A 22,884-nucleotide genomic window follows, 5' to 3' on the forward strand; every position below is an offset into this window, starting at 1 on the left:
TGCTATCCATTACTTTTCACTGCAGTAAGGCAGACCGTAGTAATCGCCTCACAGATACAATCGCTAGTCTGATGTGGGACTTCCTGGTCAGGCAGACGATTTACACAAGAATCAGAAAACGTACGCTAATTTGTTGGACTTCTCTCCGCTAACCCACTACGCAGTCTAGTTCCAACCTGGTTCCAACGTTATCTCGACTGTGTTATTTCGCAGTGGTAAACAGAGTTCGTTAACGTTAAGGTTGCTCAACATCAAAGTTAGCTAGCAAGTAAGCTAACGTCAACGCAAGGGCTCTGTTGTGTTCAAGCCATGTCCGCTTCAGCTGGATGCTCCCCGGCTGCTCAGAGCTCAGGCCTAGGCCCAGGTATGTCTATGTTTCGCTGGCTAGAAGTGCTGGAGAAAGAGTTTGATAAGGCCTTCGTGGACGTGGATCTGCTGCTCGGAGAAATAGACCCAGATCAAGTCGATATCACGTACGAGGGTCGGCAGAAGATGACCAGCCTAAGTTCCTGTTTTGCTCAGCTCTGTCACAAAACCCAGACGGTTTTCCAACTGAACCACAAACTAGAAGTGAGTAACTCTTGTATGATTGACACCTTACATTTAATTGTATTGTTAAGTGAGGTTAGTCATCGTTTGGACTCCCCTGCCGATACTGTTTGATTGATGGTAACGTCATGCCGCTCTCGTTAATGGCACATTACCCCGGTAACTTTATGTCACAGGCGTTCCACTCTCCACCGGTACATGACGATCATGTACTGGCATATGCCACTGCTGACCCTGGGTACATCCCAAGTCTCCTATTGTTATTTCCTCGCTCCTCGAGCCTCGCTTGAACCGGAAGTAGTTTTGCTCCGCCATATTGACGGCCTTCCCAAAGCTCTTATTTCTGCTCTGAGGAGCGAGGATCGAGGAGGGATCGAGGAGGAGCCATAAGCGAGGACTCACGAGAACAGCCTTCCAGGGGTACATCCCAAGTCTCTTAAGGTACATCTCAAGACTCTTAATTGCATCCCCGTTTCCCTCACTTGGCTTCTTTCCTTGCGTCTTAGTCCTTCCCACTAGGGATGCATGGAGGAAACCACGAGAGGAACGAGGAAATATGTATTAAGAGATATGAGACGTCCTTTCCTCAGTTGTGTCACGTGAAGCGACGTCTGTTTCTGATGACGGCGGCCGCTGATCACAGTCAGTCGGCGTTAACAGCTGGAGAGACTTGATAGTTTGTGTCTGTACACATGATCACTGTACTTAATAATAGTTACTAATAATACTAATAACTAATAAAGACACACAGTAATCATCACTGTAGAGGTGTTTTTTCTGTTACCTATTTAACAAACTGTGTTCTGTTTATAAGCACAGGATCGATTTCTACGGCAGAATGCATTTGTCATATTTATGACTTTTGCGTCTGTACGTTTTGAAATTGTGACCAATAATTGTGATTATTAAATAACCCAGAATATGGTTATGGTTTTTCTTAAATGATAAAACTCATCAAACACTCAGGAATTATCAGCCTCACGTGACTGAATGAAATAATGATAAATGAAGTAAAAAGCTCTCTCTGACTTTAATTGTTTCCATAATAAAAGTTATTGAGGGAAATATCAGATCATGGAAAGACAAATCTTTCTAATAAATGAAGAAAGTTGTTTGTGGTCCTTTTGTTGTTCAGTCTACAATGAACATATATTTAAACCAGATGAATCAGAATACATATCAAAGATGATGCTTGAGTTTAATCTGCGATCCGTCTTCACTGTTTACATGTTGAAAAAAATCTTATCAGTCCGATCAGCTGCAGCGTCCAATCACATAACTGATGAACAATGAGGGGGCGTGTCGGCCGTTAAAACACTTCCTGGAAGCCTGTTCTCGTGGGTCCTCGCTCATGGGTCCTCGGAGATCCCTCCTCTCTCCTCGATCCTCACTCCTCCGAGCTAAATAAGAGCTTTGGGATGGCCGTCAATATGGCGGCGCAGAACAACTTCCGGTTCAAGCGAGAATTGAGGAGCGAGGAAATAACAGTTAAGAGACTTGGGATGTACCCTTAATTGCATCCCCGTTTCCCTCACTTGGGTCCTTTCCTTGCATCTTATCCCTCCCACCAGGGATGCATGGAGGAGACCATGCGAGGAGATGACAAGATTTTTTTCAACACGTAAACAGTGAAAACGGATCACAGATTAAACTCAAGCTTTATATTTGATATGTTTTCTGATTCAGTATCTGGTTTAAATATATGTTCATTGTAGGTCTAAACAACAAAAGGACCACAAATAACTTTCTTCATTTGTTAGAAAGATTTGTCTTTTCATGATCTGATATTTCTCTCAATAACTTTTATTATGGATACAAATAAAGTCAGAGAGAAATGAAGAAAGTTGTTTCATTCCAATCACAATCACGCCATATCTTCATTATCAGTCCCAATCATAATTCCATAAGAAAATATCAAAACATAAATGAATAAATTGTGTTCACCTATTAAACTTACTTTTTTTTATGAGTGATGGATACAACCGATTGTCACGATCATTTTGGAAGCAATCAGTCGGATTCCTGAACATAAACATAAATACTGACACTTGCGCCGAGTTATGTTGCATGATAGATACTGTTATGACTGCGTAAATGGAAGGAATAGGAGTGAATGCGTGTTCTTCCTCTCGGTAGTTGCTGTGAATCACTGTAAAGAATCATTGATCAGCAGCTCATTTCTGTGCATCAACATTCTTAATTAAGGTGCTTTGCATTGACCATTTATGGTTGCATGTGGGTGTGTGAGAGGCATACCCTACTTCCCACACTGCGGTCAAGCCAGCCTCCACTTCAAAAAACCAAGTCAAACCAGCCCGCTCGTTGTTTTGCGGTACGTGTATGTACTAGGCATTGCGGTAAGAGCGTGTAACAACTGACTTCCAAATACGAGCAAAGTTCCAGTGAACGTGATAGGACATGTCACATTCATTCAATAAGTCAGTCTATAAGTCTGTAAATTATAGATAAATAGATTAAAACATTAAAAACATAATTTAATAGATACATAAATAAATTAAATGAAATGAATGAATGAAAAATTATATATTTAATGAATGATAACTTTAAAAATCAATAATTACCGCATGCAAACTGTATTTCAAGGACAAATGTAATTCCAATTGTGTGAATCTCATCTCATCTTCAACCGCTTATCCGGGATTGGGTTGCGGGGGCAACAGCTCCAGCAGGGGACCCCAAACTTCCCTTTCCCGGGAAGGGAGGCTGATTTGCCTCATCAGCCAGCTCTGACTGGGGGATCCCGAGGCGCTCCCAGGCCAGTTTGGAGATATAGTCCCTCCACCTGGTCCTGGGCCTCCCTCGGGGTCTCCTCCCAGCTGGTCGTGCCTGGAACACCTCCCTAGGGAGGCGCCCAGGTGGCATCCTTACCAGATGCCCGAACCACCTCAACTGGCTCCTTTCCACGCAAAGGAGCAGCGACTCTACTCTGAGTCTCTCACGGATGACCGAACTTCTCACCCTATCTCTAAGGGAGATGCCAGCCACCCTCCTGAGGAAACCCATTTCGGCCGCTTGTACCCGCGATCTAATTCTTTCGGTCATGACCTAGTCCACATGACCATAGGTGAGGGTAGGAACGAATTGTGTGAATACTTACTCAAATATATTAATAAAGAATACATTTACACAGATCAATAGGACTTTAAAATGACAGTACACTACATTCAATTCAGAAACGTCAAGGTTACACTAAGTGACTAGTTTCACTTGGGATTGATATCAGACCACCTTGAGAGAATATTAGGACATTCTTATGTAGAATTTCAGAACACAAGCACTTTAAAATGTCATTCATGAGCAATCCTTCTAATTTCAGATTAGATTTAAAAGGAAACGGTCTATATTTACAAACTAATTTCACTTTAGATTAATAGCAGACAACCTCAGGCTGTCACTCGGATAATCAGGTCATTGTGATGTAGGATTTCAAAATGAAAGCCTTTTAAAATCTCATTCATGAGCCAACTTCCTTCTAATTTCGGATTAGATTTAAAAGGAAATGAACTATAGTTACAAACTAATTTCACTTCAGAATAACAGTATACCACTTCAGTGTCATTTTGATTAAATCAGGACATTCTGACGTAGAATTTTAAAATTAAAGCCATTTAAAATCACAATCATGAGCTAATTTCCCTCTGATTTCAGATAAGATTTAAAAGGGAATGGTCCATAGTTACAAACTAATAGACTTCAGATTAAGAGTAGACCACTATAGAGTGTCATTCCGATTAAATCAGGACAATCTGATGTTGAATTTCAAAATTAAAGGCAGTAGTTCTAGAATCTTCTAGAACTCTTCTAAACATCTGGATGAAATTTTAAACCCTGCCTCCCAAATTGCGCCTCTGTTTCCTAATGCAAACAGGGATGGTAAACAGAAGTGACATACAGTATACTATCTCCTTCCTCACTTTGTATAACATTAACCAACATTTCTGAATGCATTATCAGTTGTATTTATCTTTCTTTCTTTTATATTAACATATAAAACACTGCATTTATATGTTGCCTGTGTTTTAAAAAGAGTAAGAACTATGTTGTTTCTGGTTACCTGGATAAGGATTTGCAGGTGCAACTTGAGAAACTGGTTAAAATATTTTTCAGCAGACGGAATGTTTCGTTTTTCCAACACACAAGTCTTTGAGTATTCCAAAAATAAGAGCTGAACAGTGGTGTTTTTTTATACAAACTTGGGTCATTCATTTCAGGTAAATCTGTTAACTTCCAAAGGGCATTTTGTCAAATGTAATCGTCATCTAATTATGAAGGAAGTAGTGTATGTCAGTGGAAGGGCACTGATATGCTGTGTGTCAGACATACTGTTACCACAGCAGCAGCATGTTCTAGTCAGAATTGTCATGTATAATGGTGGTGGCCGGTGCCATGTGGCAGTGGAACACCAGTGACATATCATGAAGAATTGACATTTGAGTGGCACTGGTAGGACATCGGTGTGTTTGCTCTCAGCTGTGAGGACTTCATTTTCTGTTACATTTCAGTACTAAAATTGAAGAACTCCTATTCGGCCATTGTTGTAGCAGATTTATTTGCAAATGTGTGTGGAGAGTTGTGTAACTATCTCTGTGTGTGCTGAAGGAGATTTGTAAATGTTTAAAGAATCTCCAAATCCATATTGAGATTTGTAAATGTCTATATAGATAATAATAGCTATAATAGTTTTTCTTGGCACAAAATTTGATGAATTTACTGTTTATCAGACCACAAGTTAGACAAGGATCAGCTAGCTAGCGCACCTCACGGTCCCTCCGCCTCATTCACTGCTGCTCGGAGACTACTTCGCTGGGAGAAGAGCGGTTGGCAGCTCCTGAATGGAATGAGTCCTATAATTCAGAAATGAGTTGGCATTTTTGCACTCACTTCTGGTTTCCTCACCTGAAAGTCAATGGGTTTTGGGTTAGATGCCTGAAATGCGGTCCGTGGTTCACACAAGCCTATAACACCATTTGTATCATATTGGATACACAGTTATCGGTGCCGAGATCAATACTCATCTGAAAAACCTGTTGGATACAATCTAATACTTCCACGCGTGTGTGCGCATATGTAGAGGTCATGCGCGTGCAAATCAAACAGCTGCGCACGTATATTACTTTTGCAAGCGCTCTCACATCACTCCGCGCAGAATATCTCTGCTCGCGCAAGCAAAATTGCAGCCTGCAAGGAGAAAACCATGCTTTTAGCACAAGGGGCGTCCCCTAGCGAGCGACTACTATCACTGCTCTTATGCACGCAAAGCTTTAACCTGCTGGCTCACAAGAAGTTTTTCTTTTTGACACTACACTTAGTGTCAAAAAGAAAAACTTTTCTTCTTTTCGGACCCAGTCATCATTGTATAACTAAATTGAATTGGTTACAACCCTCGTCTTTAGATTGGCCGGATATCACTCTAGACACAAGACGCTAGGTGGCGGTTTTCAGATTGCACTACATCTCAGAGGTAAATAATGTACTGACACTAATAACATACAATGATCTTATATAATGTGATGCATTGCTGATTAAACTAACTAAGGAGTTAAAAACATGCACCATACACGTTAATGCAGTAATATATATCCTAAAACATCAGATATAATAGTAAAACACTGACGGGGTACATTTTGCTTAAAGTACATTTTGCTGATAATAACTTACTTGACTAAGGTTTTGAATGCAGGTATTTTACTCATAGTGGATTGTTTCATCAGTATGGTATGAGTATGTTTACTGCAGTGAAGGAGTCTGAATCATTCATCCACTAATTACTTGTCAGAGATTTAAGTTTGGTAACTTACTTGGCAAACAGTTAATATCAGTGGCGGACTGTGCATTTTATACCTGGGCCTTCTGTGCTGTCCTACTAGACTTGAGTCATCTCCTAATAAGCTCATTATGACGCCACAGCTATGGTTATTTGTTTCTAGGGGTGTAATAATACACGTATTCGTATTAAACCTTGTGAAGATTTACAGAAAACGTTTGACCTCTGTCATTGCCAACAAAGGGTATATAACAAAGTATTGAGATGAACTTTTGTTATTGACCAAATACTTATTTTCCACCATAATTTGCAAATAAATTCTTTAAAAATCAGACAATGTGATTTTCTGGATTTTTTTTTTTCTCATTTTGTCTTTCATAGTTGAGGTATACCTATGATGAAAATTACAGGCCTCTCTCATCTTTTTAAGTGGGAGAACTTGCACAATTGGTGGCTGACTAAATACTTTTTTTCCCCACTGTACATCGTGCATGTCCACACATATGAAGCACCACCATCCTGACTTTGTTAAAGAGATAACAGGCTACAGAGAGAAAACACCTCTACAGTGATGATTACTGTCTTTATTAGTTATTAGTATTATTAGTTACTATTATTAAGTACAGTGATCATGTGAGCAGACACAAAGTTCTTAAAAGTCTCTCCAACTGTTAAAGCCGACTAACAGCTGATCCGCTGTGATCAGCTGAACCTGCCGTCATCAGAAACAGACGTCGCTTCACGTGACGCAACTGAGGAAAGGACATCTCATATCTCCTAAAAAATATGTCCTTGTTTCCTCTCTCCTCGCATGGTTTACTTGCCATACATCCCTGATGTTAAGGGACTAAGACGCAAGGAAAGGACGCAAGTGTGGGAAACGGGGATGCAATTAAGAGACTTAGGATGTACCCATACATCTGCACTGCAGACACGCGACAGACACAAACTTGGTGCAGCTGCCTACAGAAGCAGTAGAGTGGAAGCTAGACAGGCCCAATAGCAATATCCCAGTCACCACAGAAAGGCCTACCCTTTCCCCAGACAATGTAGATATTCTCATATTTTTTAAAAAAAATATAAAGTTGTAGACCATTTCACAGTAATGGTAAACATTATTGCAGTGTATTTGAATGACATAATGCAGTGTATTTGAATGACATAACCTGCCAGGAAGTAAACATAGACCCAAGTTGTTGCCTAGCAGCTCAGTTCAGTTGAAACAGTGTAATCTAGCTCTGGTCTGCTCTGCTTTCTTTCTTTCAATATTGATCAAAGGAAGAGGGCATCAACATACATCATGTTGCACTTAAACGTAACAGAATTGAGTATTCTTGAATGTTTTATCTTTGTTTGTTATTTATTTCATTATGTTTCACATTGGACATCTTCAAGACTATAGCCCAAAGTTCTTTGCTTTAAGTGTTCTTGAAGTTCTTTAATTAATAAATGGAATTATCAAAGTTATATTTGTCTCCTCCCCTGTTCTTTGCTGATGTGAAAAATGATCCGAACCGTGATTCAAAAACCATGATCCAAACCGAACCGTGAGTTTTGTGATCCGTTGCACCCCTAGTTGATACATATTGGGCAGCACAATCTTCCTTGTCTCCTTCTCCTAGGAGTATTTTATATTTTGAGAGCTTATTAAATCTGAAATCTGTGTTTACAGAGTTTAATTGGTCAAAATAAATGTTCCTTATTCCATTGAATGTTTTACATTTCAGGAGGAAGTGTATCTCTGTCTCAAACTCTCCTGTCCAACAGTGACCACATACTCAGTTTTCCTTTGGTGTTCATGGTTTTTAGTGTCTTCTGTTTGTGGTCGCTGGTGAGGATCTGTCTCTGCTTTCTATCTCTGACAGTAGACAGACATTCTGACAGTTCATCATCTCTTTTTAGTTCCAGATATCATTCTAATCTACCTTTACTTTTAGTTTCTTCTTTCCAATGTTGTAAATAGTTTTCTTGACATTGCGTTATAATGTGTTTGACACTGATTGGTGTTTGGAGAGAAGTGTTGTTGTAAGACAGGTCCCAGTGTGTCTGAAAGAGGCAGTTACCCTCAGCACCAACTGACGAAGGGGACTGATCACTGATCGGATCAGCACTAAAGAAGAATGGGAGCAAATATAACTTTTACAGATCCCTGATCACGTTTTTTGCCGCAGATACTAATTGCCGATCATTGATGATCTATATTGGCTGATACAGATCCCTATTGTTGTTTGGTTATAGCAGCTGGTCTACAAGGCTCAAGATAAAAAAAATTGACACTGTCCCAAAAATCATTTTAACAGCTAAACCAGCGAGTTTTAGTCATCTAGAGTGTTCATCATAAAAACACACAATTCAAATGATAAGAAAGTAAAGATTGTATTATTATTGATTAAAAATCTTGTCATTGGTAGTTTTAATGATGTATTATAAGCTTTATAAGTTTATAGCTATTGTAAGCAAGTCATTTATTTATGTTGTTGTGAAAACATCTCCTTCAAACAACTGGATTTATTCAAGTTTCTCACCAACACTACATTTTACAGATTACATGTGAACACATCATGATAATGTTATAATTTACTTTCGCCCGATACTCATTTTCACTGAACAGAGCCTGAACGCATCATAATGTAACTGAAGTGAACCTTTGTTCTCCTTGTGTAAATATAAACACGGATTAGTTGTTGACAGTGTAACATTATCAAAGATAAGAGAATAGAAAACTATAAATGCTGATGTCCTGATGGCATATTTTACTGAATATTGGCAGATAACGATCGTCAGTGAAACTTAATTTCACACTGTGATGATTAACATTAAACTGTGTAATTATTCTGTGACCGACACGCGTGGCGAACCACGAAGGGGACCAGTACGGATTATGTATCAACAATAGTCCGTTACAGCACTATTACAGTATACATACATATTGATTTTGGTCGTATGTTGATATGTCATTCATTAGATCAGGTGAGTTCAAGGCCATGATGAAAGGAAGGTTTCATTTTTATACAGCTTATGGGTTCTTTGTGTCCTTTATTTAACCTGAGAGTTTTAAGAAAACATGTATTTGTTCGTGGTCTGAAAGGGGAGATTTCTGTCTGACAGCGAATGCATATGAACATATGTACAGTTTTGTTGACAAATGTATAGATTTATAGTTGCATTTACAGTTTTGTTTACACAGTTATAGATTGATGTTGGTATTTAAAGTTTTGTCTATGTATTTAGCATTAATACATCATTTTTGATTAATATTTAATTTAGAATGTTGCAGGAATTATTTACCATACAACCTAATTGAAAATAAAAGATGTTGGTCAGATGTATAAATAATGTGGTGAGACAGCAGTGTAGACATGGTTTTCTAGATCAAACACCCAGGGTAGAAACTAAAATGAGGTGAAGGACAGAATATAGGAATGAAACATTGTTTGTTAATGTTTTTAGCCAATTTTACTGATTTGTATTCAATTATTTGTACATTTTTATATAGTTGTATTTGTTTGCACTCAGCACAGGATTCTCTAAAACAAAAGGCTAGTTTTACACTTGATTTTAATTTTGTCTTTGATAGACAAGCTATATAAAGGAGACATTATTTCTAAACTCATCCACCCTCTGGCAGTCCCAAAGGACATAGCTGTCCTTACAGTGTTGAATGGTTTGTGTCAAGAGCTGTCACCGTGTGACTTGGAATCTTTGGCTCGATGTTCTGACAATCCTTTTTTCACACTCTTTACTCTCCACTCTAGGCTCAGTTGGTGGACCTGCGTTCTGAGCTGACTGAGGCTAAGGCTGAGCGAAAAGTGATAGAAAGGGAGGTCCATGACCAGCTGCTGCAGCTTCATGCTCTCCAGCTGCAGCTCCATGCCAAGCAAGGCCAGGCTGAGGACTCTGACTCCATCAAAGACAGACTGGTAGGTAGGAGCAAGAGATGTTGTCCACAACCTTCAAACTGAATCCATCAAGTTTTACAACATGGCAAACCATTTTTACTATTTTTTGGCATGTTGCCTTTATTTGTAGTGGCAGTATAGATACAGAATGAAAATGCAGGGAGGGAAAGGGTGGTATGTCATAAAACAACAGTCAGATACTGTACGTGCAGCCACTTGGCAAACTAAGTTAAACAATATGTAAGCACAATATTGTTGACTGTGTCTCACATTTGATCAAGTTGTTTTTATAGTTTTTTTGTAGTCAATTGAAAGGATAAAAAAATCATCATGTTGTCAACAAACTCCTGCTGTCTATAGTTCAGTGTGATGCATAGATGCTGCTTAATACTGACTTAATCAAAGTATGATGTTGGAAAGCTAAAGAAAAAGTTTCTGAAAGAGGTCTCCAATTTCCAGATAAGTCATTGGAGGTCCAGTGTAGGCCAACTAGAGAGAGCCCAGTCCAGTAGGAATATTCCTGCTTTTTAGGACAACATGTAATGTTATCTGAAGGAGGAAGAACACCTACACTCTGAAAATAACTGCTTGAACAATATATTAATGCAGACAGATTTAAATTCACGTTCACATATAGACTTCCTCACTTCTCTATATTTAGTTTCTTGCTGTTCGTCCTGTGTTGTTTGGGATGTGTCTGCATAAAACCTCATCTTAACTTTACAACATATGGATTCATTGATGTGGTGAACATTGTACGCTGCCGCGGAAATTAAATAAAGAAAAAAGACTAAAATATAAAAGGACAGAGCGGCTACTGACATGTCTGCACATCTTGTCTGTATACTAGTTGATGTTCATCACATCCAACAAGCCCTGTTGTATATAATAAACAAAGTCTTACTGTGCTACACATACGTTACAAAGTGGCAAAAAAGGTTTACAGGGAACTGATCAAAATATGAAAGCCATTATTTCTGACATGATCAGTGAGCCGTGTGAACTCTGGGCTCTAAGTTGAACCACAACAGCACTGTTCTTCCACCACAATGCTTTTAACTGCTGATGTCCATACATCTCTGTGATAGTTACTGGAATGGTTTTGTGCGTCCTCTGCTCATTATATGTGTGTCTCTGGCACAATGGCCATTTTCAATAAATATATACAGTATGTGTCATGTAGTTAGTATTAATGCCATTTGCACACCAGCAGGGTATTTCAGGATGTTCATGGAAGATTATTGAAAATAATCTTAATAATTTATTTTACCAATATAATTTCTTCCCTTATTGAGATTATAATTATTAGATTACAAAAGGCCTACACTTTGTTTGCCGAAGGCACTAGAAGCCTTTGTGACCAAAGCGTAATTAATGAAGTTACGCATGGTAGTCCGAGGAAAATAGACTTTTCAGTTGCAGTGCGGGCCAGTGTGGCTCCTACTGCTTTGCTGTTCCCTACTGCTTTTCCATTGCTTCCAATGCCTCTATTCTTTCTTTTCAACCTGTTTTCAATGGTGAACTTCCTCACAATCTCTGTTTCCTGAAACAAATAATCTTTGACATCTTTCTCTTCTTCCTCTGCCTCGTTTTCTTCAAGCCTCCACCAACATTGGAAGAGATGGTAAGTTTGTGTGTTGATGTATTTTGCAGGAAATCCGATTTTGAAATACGTAGTTTGGATTAAATATAGAATGTGTAGCTATACCTCCAGTTCTGAGTCTAACTCCAACCACTGCATCATTTAGAAAGAGGGGGAGGGGAGAAATGCAGAATTTTTATAAATGTGGTGAGAATGTCAACATTAATCACAGTAGAGTTATATCATTAAGTTTACAGCTCGAAACACTCATTTAAGAGTACGTTAAGACGTCTTCCTGTCTATTAGCAGCCAGAAAATCTTTGTATCATACAGAATTACAATTAACATTAATGCAAGTAAAACAAAAAAAACTAACTTTTAGTACAAATGTCACAAATTGCTACAGGCAATTTTAGAGTGGCCAGTGAACCTAAAGTGCATGTGTTTGCTCTGTTGTAATAGGCAGGAAGCAGAGCCAGCACAGTGGTGCAGTGGACAGCACTTTCCCCTTCTGATACAATTACAAAATGCATTATGAATCTGTGTGGGAGGGCGCCCTGCTTTCATGCCTGAAGGTTCCACTTGCAGCAGAAGAGACAAGCTGCTGGCTTCTGAATTTTTCCAGTTGGTGTGAGTGCAATGTGCACCTTTAAATGGTTAATTGACAACCATATCGAGCCCCCAGTATGATGGCTGGGTCACCGTTCATGTCCTGCACCTGTCTACAGACAAGCTAGCCTCTGTAATCCTGGAGGCCAGGGACAAAGAGAAGAGGGATCTATCTTATTGGTGATGGCCAGAATTCTGGCAAGATTTCTGAGATTTTATTTGTTTGCACAATAAAACACAAACAAAAGACAAGAAGCAATTTGTCACAAAAAACATTCATGAAGTTTGGTTCTTTCATGACTTTGTTATGGGTTAACAGAGAAAGTGACAAAATCTGCTGGGTCAAAAATATACATACAGCAACATGAATTAGCAATTTTGGTGACTTAGAAAGTTGTGTCAATGAAATGAGCTTCATAGCATGGCCTCTTAACTTCTTGTGAGTGATTATGAGTGACTACAGCTGGTGACTTCTCTGAGGCCATTTAAATAGGGCTCATTGGATACAAACGCCCACAAACGCTACAATGGGAAAGTCAAAGGAGCTCAGCATGGATCTGAAAAAGCAAATCATTGACTTGAACAAGTCAGGAAAGTCACTTGGAGCCATTTCAAAGCAGCTGCAGGTCCCAAGAGCAACAGTGCAAACAATTGTTTGTAAGTATAAAGTGCATGGCACTGTTTTGTCACTGCCACGATCAGGAAGAAAACGCAAGCTATCACCTGCTGCTGAGAGAAAATTGGTCAGGAGGGTGAAGAGTCAACCGAGAACCACCAAAAAGCAGATCTGCCAAGAATTAGAAGCTGCTGGAACACAGGTGTCAGTGTCCACAGTCAAGCGTGTTTTGCATCTCCATGGACTGAGAGGCTGCCGTGCAAGAAGGAAGCCCTTGCTCCAAAAGTGGCACCTTAAGGCTCGACTGAGGTTTGCTGCTGATCACATGGACAAAGATAAGACCTTCTGGAGGAAAGTTCTGTGGTCAGACAAAACAAAAATCGAGCTGTTTGGCCACAATGCCCAGCAATATGTTTGGAGGAGAAAAGGTGGGGCCTTTAACCCCAAGAACACCATGCCTACCGTCAAGCACGGTGGTGGTAGTATTATGCTGTGGGGCTGTTTTGCTGCCAATGGAACTGGTGCTTTACAGAGAGTAAATGGGATAATGAAGAAGGAGGATTACCTTCAAATTCTTCAAGATAACCTAAAATCATCAGCCCGAAGGTTGGGTCTTGGGCGCAGTTGGGTGTTCCAACAGGACAATGACCCCAAACGCATATCAAAAGTGGTAATGGAATGGCTAAATCAGGCTAGAATTAGGGTTTTAGAATGGCCTTCCCAAAGTCCTGACTTAAATCCCATTGAGAACATGTGGACAATGCTGAAGAAACAAGTCCATGTCAGAAAGCCATCAAATTTAACTGAACTGCACCAATTCTGTCAAGAGGAGTGGTCAAAGATTCAACGAGAAGCTTGCCAGAAGCTTGTGGATGGCTACCAAAAGCGCCTAATTGAAGTGAAAATGGCCAAGGGACATGTAACCAAATATTAGCACTGCTGTATGTATATTTTTGACCCAGCAGATTTGATCACTTTTTCTGTTAACCCATAATAAAGTCATGAAAGAACCAAACTTCATGAATGTTTTTTGTGACAAAGAAGTATCTGTTCCAATCACTCTATCAGAGAAAAATCAGAGTTGTAGAAATAACGGGGAAACTCAAGCAAGCCATGACATTATGTTCTTTACAAGTGTATGTAAACTTTTGACCACAACTGTATATAATGAAAAGGTCCTGAAGATGATTGTGCTGAAAAAAGGCTGTCAGATGAGGTACTAGCTGGGTTAGCTTAGCTTCCATCTCGGCTCTTCCCTCTTTTGACTATGCTTTCAGTGGCATTCGGTCCAGCATATCTGGCTTGGTAGTCGGCTGTGGACGTGAGTTGGTGAAGACCAAACCACAGCTTAAAAGTGTGTGAATTATTGTGAATATTGCTTATTTATCTACATACTTCTTTTTGTCTGGAGACAGAAGCCTGTCTCCAGATGCACTTGGTGCTCAAACATAATCAAAGTTGTCCCTTTCGTGTCGATGCCGGCCATATTATCTGGCCAGAGAATTGTTTTGTTGCTGTTGTTTAAATTCACCATTAAAACATTATGGCGATTTTATGTTATTGTTGTTTATTGCTACTTGGACAAAAAAAATGTTAATTCAGCTTTAACACGTATACACATATACATTAATATTAAGCTTTAGATGAAATTCTAAAAGCAGATAAATGGAATCTGAATGACGACTCAATAAGTTGAGATCCTGGTATTTACTGGGAATTCTGGCCAAATCGATTCCCTTTTCCGACTGCCAAAGCCAGCTACTGATCATTATTTCAGTAATAGCAGTGGATTGGCTTTTTAACTACAGCTTATTTTGGAAGCAATATGTTTAAATCACAGGAAATCAAGGATGTGAGAGAATAATCTTCTCTTCAACAACTAGTAATATATGAATTGACATTGCTCAACTTGGATATTGGTAAGATAAAACTCAACATGAAATTAATTATAACAGTGCTTGTGTATTCGGCTACTAGAGATTGGAACAGGATTTTCACTCATCTTGCTTATAATGCTTGGTGTGATGTGTAAGTGTGTGGTGTTCACATGTGATGTACTTGTTCCAGGAGCAGGAGCTTGAGGTCAGCAAGAAGGAGAAATTAGCCGAGGCAAGGCTGGAGGCTGAAGTGAGACTATTTAAGAAGGAAAACGAGGCTCTTCGCAGACACATGGCAGTACTGCAGGCCGAAGTGTATGGAGCCAGACTGGCTGCCAAATACTTGGACAAGGAACTAGCTGGCAGGTAAGGAGTTTGAGATCACAACACCTTCAGGCTAAAGTTGAGGGTTTTCTGAGTACACGGCAGAATCAAATTATCAACAAATACAGCACTGTAGGAAATGGCCTCATATAGGGGGGGCTCATCATGTACACAAATACATGTGTAATAATCAAACATGCTACGCAAGCTCAGTAATAGCGGGCTTCCAATTCTTGACAATTTATTGGACAGCATAGTTCATCTGCTGAGTGTTAAATACCCATTAGTGCACACACTGGTAGGATCCATTTAAAAGACACGGTCTGTTTGCAGGTGGAAATGCTGTCACGTGTCAGCTCTGTCTGCACGTGATAGCTCTTTCTACATTTGATAGTTCTGTCTACTTTTCAACTACAGCTTATTTTGGAAGCAATATGTTTAAATCACAGGAAAACAAGGATGTGAGAGAGTAATCTTCTTATTTGGTTCACTTACTTTACAACAACTTACTCGAGTGTAATAAGGCGGAGGCCATGGATAATACATTTCTCAGGTGTGTTGATGAAAATGCATAACTAAGGCAGACTATTTTTAAAAGGATGTAGCAGGCATCAGCACATAACTACATGAAATAGTTTTTTTCACTTGGAAGAGCACTTTGACATTTTGACAGCCTTAATGTTTTGATTGGTCCTCCAGGGTTCAGCAGATCCAGTTACTGGGCCGTGACATGAAAGGGCCAGCACATGACAAGCTGTGGAACCAACTGGAGGCAGAGATTCACCTTCACCGCCATAAGACTGTCATCCGAGCATGTAGGGGGCGCAATGATCCGAAGAAACCTCTTCTCTCTCCAGTGGGGCATGTCAGTGTAACACTACAAAGCAGATGAAGCTATGGATACCTGTCTTTGTGTTTCCCAAGTTTAATGTGTTAATGTAATTTTAGGACCCAGATATTTTGAAGAAGAGCCAGGGAGTTGGCCCTATCAGAAAGGTGGTGCTAGTCAAAGATGATCATGAGGGACTTGGAATCTCCATTACAGTAAGAAGGGTTTTTCTTCCTTAAAAGTTGAAAATGGACCTAGCCAGCAATTCAATACATTTGATAAGATGTTCAAGCAACAGGGAATAAATATCACAGTATGACACTAATGTGAATAGATCGCAGGGACGGTGTGCTTCTAACTGATGCTTCTAATGCCTGTTCCATACAGATTATGGCAGGGCACAGTATCAGCTGACCCTCACTGACTTTTCTAACCTTATGTACTAACCTTATGTACCTCAAACTATGACGCCCAAAAAGCAGCTAACTACCTCTGCACCAGCAGTGGACAAAGTGAATTATCTGGTCTTGTTTTTGAGAGAGTGAAGTCCATCAAGTACCTGGTTGTACACATTGATGAAATTATAAACTATTTACAGTCATGTCGATGAACTGACAAAATTTTTTTCCAAATATGCCGGCTTGTTTTTCAGGTTGAGGTGTTTTTTTTCTTCAATGTTAAGCACTTTTGAGCACTCTCATATACATTACTGTAATGCTATATGGTCCCTATGTATCTCACAGATTTTACAGCAGACAAGTGATATCTTTCACAACGTCTGTGTAATGTGTAGTGTTGTATATATGCTCAACAACAGACTCAGTGACCTTTTTGTGGCTTGCTTTCTCTCAAATACATACAAGACTAGGAAAGAGCATCTTATATATGGGGTCAGATCAGTCTCAATAATTGCAAATGCACACAGAAAGACTCACAAATGCACACAGAACAATTCACAAATATATTCGATTTACAAATGCACACAGAAGGATTTACAAATAAATTTGACTCACAAATGCACGCAGAATGATTCACAAATATATTTCTGCATTTGTATGTATTTGTGTGTGGATTTTTTCTATTTGTTTGTGGATTTGTATGTATTTGTTTGTGGATCGCACTGCATTTGTTTGTGGATCTCTCCACATTTGTTTGTGGGTTTTTTGAGACTCCCCTGCCGTGGCCGGATTCACAAATGCGTTTTTTTCAACATCTGTAGCCAATCAGATGTCAGCCTCATTTTTAACCAATCACATGAGCGCAGCTCCCCCTCCCCTCCCCACGTGGCTGCCAGCGTGCTGTGTTCACACCAATCGCATCATTTGTGCCGCTGGCCTCGCTGGGGACCATTTGTGTTCATTCGCCAGAATCGCGTTAGACGCGCCGAAGAGGGGGCGTGGCTTATCGTCCTGGAAGCCTTCAAAAATGGACAAAATAACCTATATTTCTGCTTAGTACTTGTTGTGGAAGTCCCAGATATCCCGGGAAACTGAACGCCGTCCTGTCTGGGTTCATAACATAGTCCAGAGGAGCTCCGTGAATTTTATCAAGCTGTATGCACTGTGTCTAGCAAGCCACACGTCGGCTGGTTTACTACAGACGTATGAACCCCAAATAAACAGATTTGGCTGCCATCATGAAAAGTAAAAAACTAATTATGCTAAAATAAAATAAATATTAATATTTATCTACTGATCTGTGCTATAAATGTAATTTCTGGAGACTGAGGTGAGGCAGTGACAAGCTGTTCCTCACCTCAGAATGTGAATCCCTCACTAACTGGGTTGAGCCTTTTGCTGTCTCATTCCTGCACACACTGTAATATTTGTAGACACTTTTATTATATGTCCTTTCTTTCCATAGAATAGGTACTGTATTTCACGTATGTGTAGAACATATTTAGTCTTGCTGATCTGACATTACACTGCAATGAAAAAGCACAGAGGGGAGGCAAACAGTACCTCTGCCTCAATGAAGGGGGCGTGCGAGAGCCCACGGCTCGGGTTTATCGTCAATTTACACAGAGCAGTTTGACCCAGACAGGAAGTCAGACACCGATAACGGATAAATAAATCACTATGTGCAGCCGGATCAGGGCGCACACGCTCCCGGTGGAATCAAATATGTACTTTACCTATGTGTGTATAAAGTATGCTGATATGAAATATGAAAAACAACCAGTAGTCAATGTGCAAGCTGCCAATTGAATGGTGATTTAAGCTACTCTATTGGGTTCATATATTTGTAAATCTGACTCTGAAAGAGTCAGTGCCTCACCAGTCACGATCGTCATATTAATAGAGACCGGACCAAACTATGTGTATAAATGTGTGTGTGTAAATCATATGGTACAAACAATGAAAAAGACGCTGCCGTATTTATGCCGAGATGACGTTATTTTGAGTGTTGATGGAGCTGCTACAATGTTAGCATAGCCTAGCACTGATCGGTCCGAGCTCCATTGAGAAAACAAGTATTTTAAAAGTTATTTGCTTGTCATCTTGTGGAGAGAAACAAACCATGAATTCAGACTTTTTACAAATCATTACGTACTTATTTTGGCATCTCTATTTGTCTGTTTATTGTAGTTAAATCACAGCCAAATCTGTTTATTTGGGATCATGCAGTTGTAGTCAACCAGCCGAGGTGTGGCTTGCTAGACACAGTGAATACAGCTCGATAAAATTCATAGAGCTCTTCTGGACTATGTTATGAACCCAGACATGATGGCGTTCAGTTTCCAGGGATATCTGGGACTTCCACAACAAGTACTAAGCAGAAATATACTGTAGGTTATTTTGTCCATGGTTGATGGCGGACATAAAATCTCCACCAAACAGAATAAAATGTTAATTTATTTAAATGTTTTGTTTCTCCTCCTGTTTAATATTCATCTTTTGTTTGAATGAATCTTTATTAGACTTCCAGGACGATAAGCCACGCCCCCTCTCCGGCGCATCTACCGCGATTCTTGCGAATGAACACAAATGGTGAGACCGGCGGCGCGAATGACGCGATTAACGCGGCATGAATAATTTGCGTCACGTTTGGTGTGAACACAGCATGCTGGCAGCCCCGTGGGGAGAGGAGGAGGGAACTGCACTCATGTGATTGGTTGAAAAATGAGGCTGACATCTGATTGGCTACAGATAGGTCCATGTTGAAAGAAACACATTTGTGAATCTGGCCACGGCAGGGGAGTCTCAAAAAACCAACAAACAAATCCACAAACAAATAGAAAAAATCCACACACAATTACTAACAAATGCAGAAATATATTTGTGAATCGTTCTGCGTGCATTTGTGAGTCAAATTTGTTTGTAAATCCTTTTGTGTGCATTTGTAAATCGAATCTATTTGTGAATTGTTCGGTGCGCATTTGTGAATCTTTCTGTTTGCATTTGTGAGTCTTTCTGTGTGCATTTGCAATTATTGAGACTGATCTGACCCCATACTTATAAAGGGTAAAAATGTCCTTGTGGTTTGCAGAGGAGCTTAAGGCAGCAGTTGTTGTCTGATACACTAAATTTTGATTTGTACTGTTGTCTCCACTTACTACTGTATCGTATCTATGTAGTCTGATGGAATAAATATTAGTAGTCAGCCTTTAGTTGTAGTAGTTTTTCTGTAGGTTGTGAATGTTGCTGTATAAAACATGCACTTTTTCAAATTCAATTAAATTTATTTTGTATAGCCCAAAATCATAAATTAGTCTCAGAGGGTTTTACAATCTGTACACATACGACATGCTCTGTCCCAGGACCCTCACATCAGAACAGGAAACATTCCCCCAAAATACCCTTTTAACAGGGAAAAAAGAGGAAGAAACCTGAGGAAGAGGAACAGAGGAGGGATCCCTCTATCAGGATGGACAGAAGTGTGATAGATACCATGTGTACAGAATGAACAACATAACAAATCTAGACAAGGTGTTAGTAAACATGTATTGTAAATGCAATCTGCTGAGTGTTTGGACACATATTCTCAAGCTTCAAATAACTAATCACGTTACTCCATTGTGTCTTATGAAAAAACATTCCTGGCATCACCATACAATACATCTGGCTAAAAAGTTGCATGTGTTCTGTGACCAGGGTGGGAAGGAGCACGGAGTTCCCATTCTAATCTCAGAGATCCATCCAAGCCAGCCTGCAGACAGATGTGGAGGTCTGCACGTTGGAGATGCCGTCCTTGCTGTCAACAGCATTAATTTGCGAGATTCCAAACACAAGGAGGCTGTCACCATTCTGTCCCAGCAGGTATAGCACACACACACACACACACACACACACACACACACACACACACACACACACACACACACACACACACACACACACACACACAAGAAACACACTACTAACACAACACCTATTCCCTTAAAGTGCTCATTTATGGTGTCTGTGTCAGCGAGGACAGATAGAGTTCGAAGTGGTGTATGTGGCTCCAGAGGTGGACAGCGATGATGAGAATGTAGAGTATGCAGACGACAGTGGCCATCGTTACCGACTCTACCTGGATGAACTGGACGACAGCAGCTCAGCGTCCCTGCAGGGTAAGTTTGTATGTCTCAAGCATGAACATTTCTTTTGTTCAATAGTAAGGACTTATTAGTTGCGTTAGTATCTTTAAAGTTTCTTTAAGTTTGACAATAATCACTTACTCACTTAATTCTTATACTTCTGAGTCTGTGTCCACCCTGTAGCTCTGGAAAAGATGTCCTTGAGCAATGGAGGAGAGAACAGAAACACTGGGATCTCCAGTGAGACGACTGCAGAGGAAACCCCTTCAAAGCCTCCTGAGACTGACTGCTCCTCCTAGAGGCTCACCCTTCCCGTTGGCATTTGGAGATTTAACGAGAGGATTGGTTGGAAAATCCCTCTCAAAGAACTGAATCAGAGAATTGTATAACAAGCAAGAGGACAGGAAAAATAAACCGAGACGGTCTTGAAAACAATATGAGGACACTTTAAGTCCTACAGGAACCTGGTAGAGGCCTGGGAATCATCTTTTACAAAAAAATAAAAAATCTGTCAACAACGTTCTCTATCATTGTAGCGAGCAATAGTGAGGCCACCCATGCTCCATCACATGACATGTTCAATTGGCCTGAGAAACCCTGCGAACGAGAGCCCTGGTAGCTCACCGGGTAGAGCTTGGTTTCGATTCCGGCCTCGGGCCCTTTGCTGCATGTCATCCCCTCTCTCTCCCCCCTGCCCTTCCTGTCTGTCTCTCTCACTATCTCAGATAAAGCAGAAATGCCAACAAATATCTTTGGGGAAAAAAACTAAGAAAAACCCTGCGAAATAAATTTCAAATTGAAAAATGCTGTAAATTTTGCCTGTTGTCACCGATACACTGTATCAAACCTAAACATTTTAACAACCACATGAACAAATATGATATTGGAAAGCTAAGAGGAATGATGGACAAGGATGTTGAACAGTGTAAAAGGCTCTAAAGTTTCTCGGTAGTTATCCATACAACGCAGTTCATTTTGACTCTGAACTAACCAACAATCTTTACTCGTATTCCACATAAAAATCTATAATAGAGGGCTTTGAGCTGATGTCATTTACTGTCTGGTGACTGCTCTTGCTATGTGACAACCGTGATGTGACTCCCAAGCAGTTTCCAACGTGCGTCATAAAGCTTTGACAAGATCCATTTCAAAGGCACTTAATAATCCCCTCCAGAACTGCTGCCTGCCTCTAACTTTTTAGGGAACAACCGGAGTCCTTTAAGACTCCAGTAGTATCTAAATGATAATGCTCAATAGTGTGTGGTATGTTTTTTGTTCAGTGGATCCTTGTCGAGACATAAAGCCCTTCAGAGCCAGCATTAAGCAAAACAATGAAAACTATGCTGTTTGTCCATTTTAGGCTGAAGGGATCAAGTTTTCTTCCATCTTCTAGATAGTTTCATTAAAAGTGACAAAAAAAGTCCCACGTCCTTGAGGACATTGCCCTGAAAACCTTGTCCTGGTATGGTGTCCTATTTCTGAGTCGGGGACTGTCACAGTAGACCCGTTATTCCGTTGTAGTTCTTTAACCTTGTTCTCTCACTAACATATTTTGGCATGTTGCTGTATGTTGAATATGGGGGGGTACACAAGTATGATATGCAATCATTCTTAGCAACATGTTGTTCAATACTGTATTTAGTTGTTGCTTTTTTTATTGTGTCACATTGCAGTCTGTCACACCTCACAGCATTTAATGCAGTAGAATACAACAAAGCACAAACTACTGTTTGGTGGATTGAGAGTGTCTGACACAGATCCATTATGGTGCCCAGCTTTTGTCTGTGTTGTCACCAGTGACAGTGAGGGAACCCTGACTACGCCACGACTCTATGACCTTCCAGCATTCACACGTCACTTTCTTTACCTGCTTTTTGTTATTCAGCTTCCTTGGTGCTTGCTTTGTCTCTCCTAACTCTTCACACATCTGATGTGCATCTTTATAGGTAATGTATTCATTTATTGAGCCTTTAAATAAAGTTTGGTTCCAGTTTGGTTTATTTGTAATACATTTGGAGTATTATCTTGCCTTTTCTGTCGTCAGTTTCTTTAATCTCAGTTTTTTATTTAATTATAATTCTAACTAGACTTGCAAGCAAGCATAATGGGGACCAAGCTCCCCCAAACTACTGGCACTCGTGTTCAGCTGTGGAGCAGCTAATGAAATTATCATCTGTAAGATAACGTTAAATAGTTTCAAATAATCTTATAATTCTGGGCATATATTACCAAGTACAATCTTAGTTTTCAGATAGTTTTTGTCTTGTGAAAACAACTTTATTTATACATTTA

The 22,884-nt window shown here is 39.9% G+C and overlaps 1 protein-coding gene across 2 annotated transcripts; it reads left to right on the top strand.

The window, feature by feature from the left end:
• The first annotated feature begins 49 nt into the window (after positions 1 to 49).
• gopc (golgi-associated PDZ and coiled-coil motif containing) lies at positions 50 to 22,587 on the top strand. 2 transcript variants are annotated; one of them, XM_068708609.1, is made up of 9 exons: positions 50 to 570; positions 10,090 to 10,254; positions 11,834 to 11,857; positions 15,108 to 15,283; positions 15,941 to 16,106; positions 16,190 to 16,285; positions 20,165 to 20,329; positions 20,481 to 20,625; positions 20,776 to 22,587. In XM_068708609.1, exons 1-9 carry the CDS (start codon positions 310 to 312, stop codon positions 20,889 to 20,891), a joined length of 1,314 nt encoding a protein of 437 aa, XP_068564710.1. In that variant the 5' UTR covers positions 50 to 309; the 3' UTR covers positions 20,892 to 22,587. The 2 variants fall into 2 exon arrangements, with proteins under 2 accessions (XP_068564710.1, XP_068564711.1); XM_068708610.1 differs by lacking the exon at positions 11,834 to 11,857.
• Positions 22,588 to 22,884: the final 297 nt, after the last annotated feature.

The sequence above is a fragment of the Cebidichthys violaceus genome, unplaced genomic scaffold (genome assembly GCF_023349555.1).
Source record: "Cebidichthys violaceus isolate CVI_PGR_0920_01 unplaced genomic scaffold, fCebVio1.0.p SCAF_14, whole genome shotgun sequence".
In the NCBI taxonomy this organism is placed as follows: Eukaryota; Metazoa; Chordata; class Actinopteri; order Perciformes; family Stichaeidae; genus Cebidichthys; species Cebidichthys violaceus.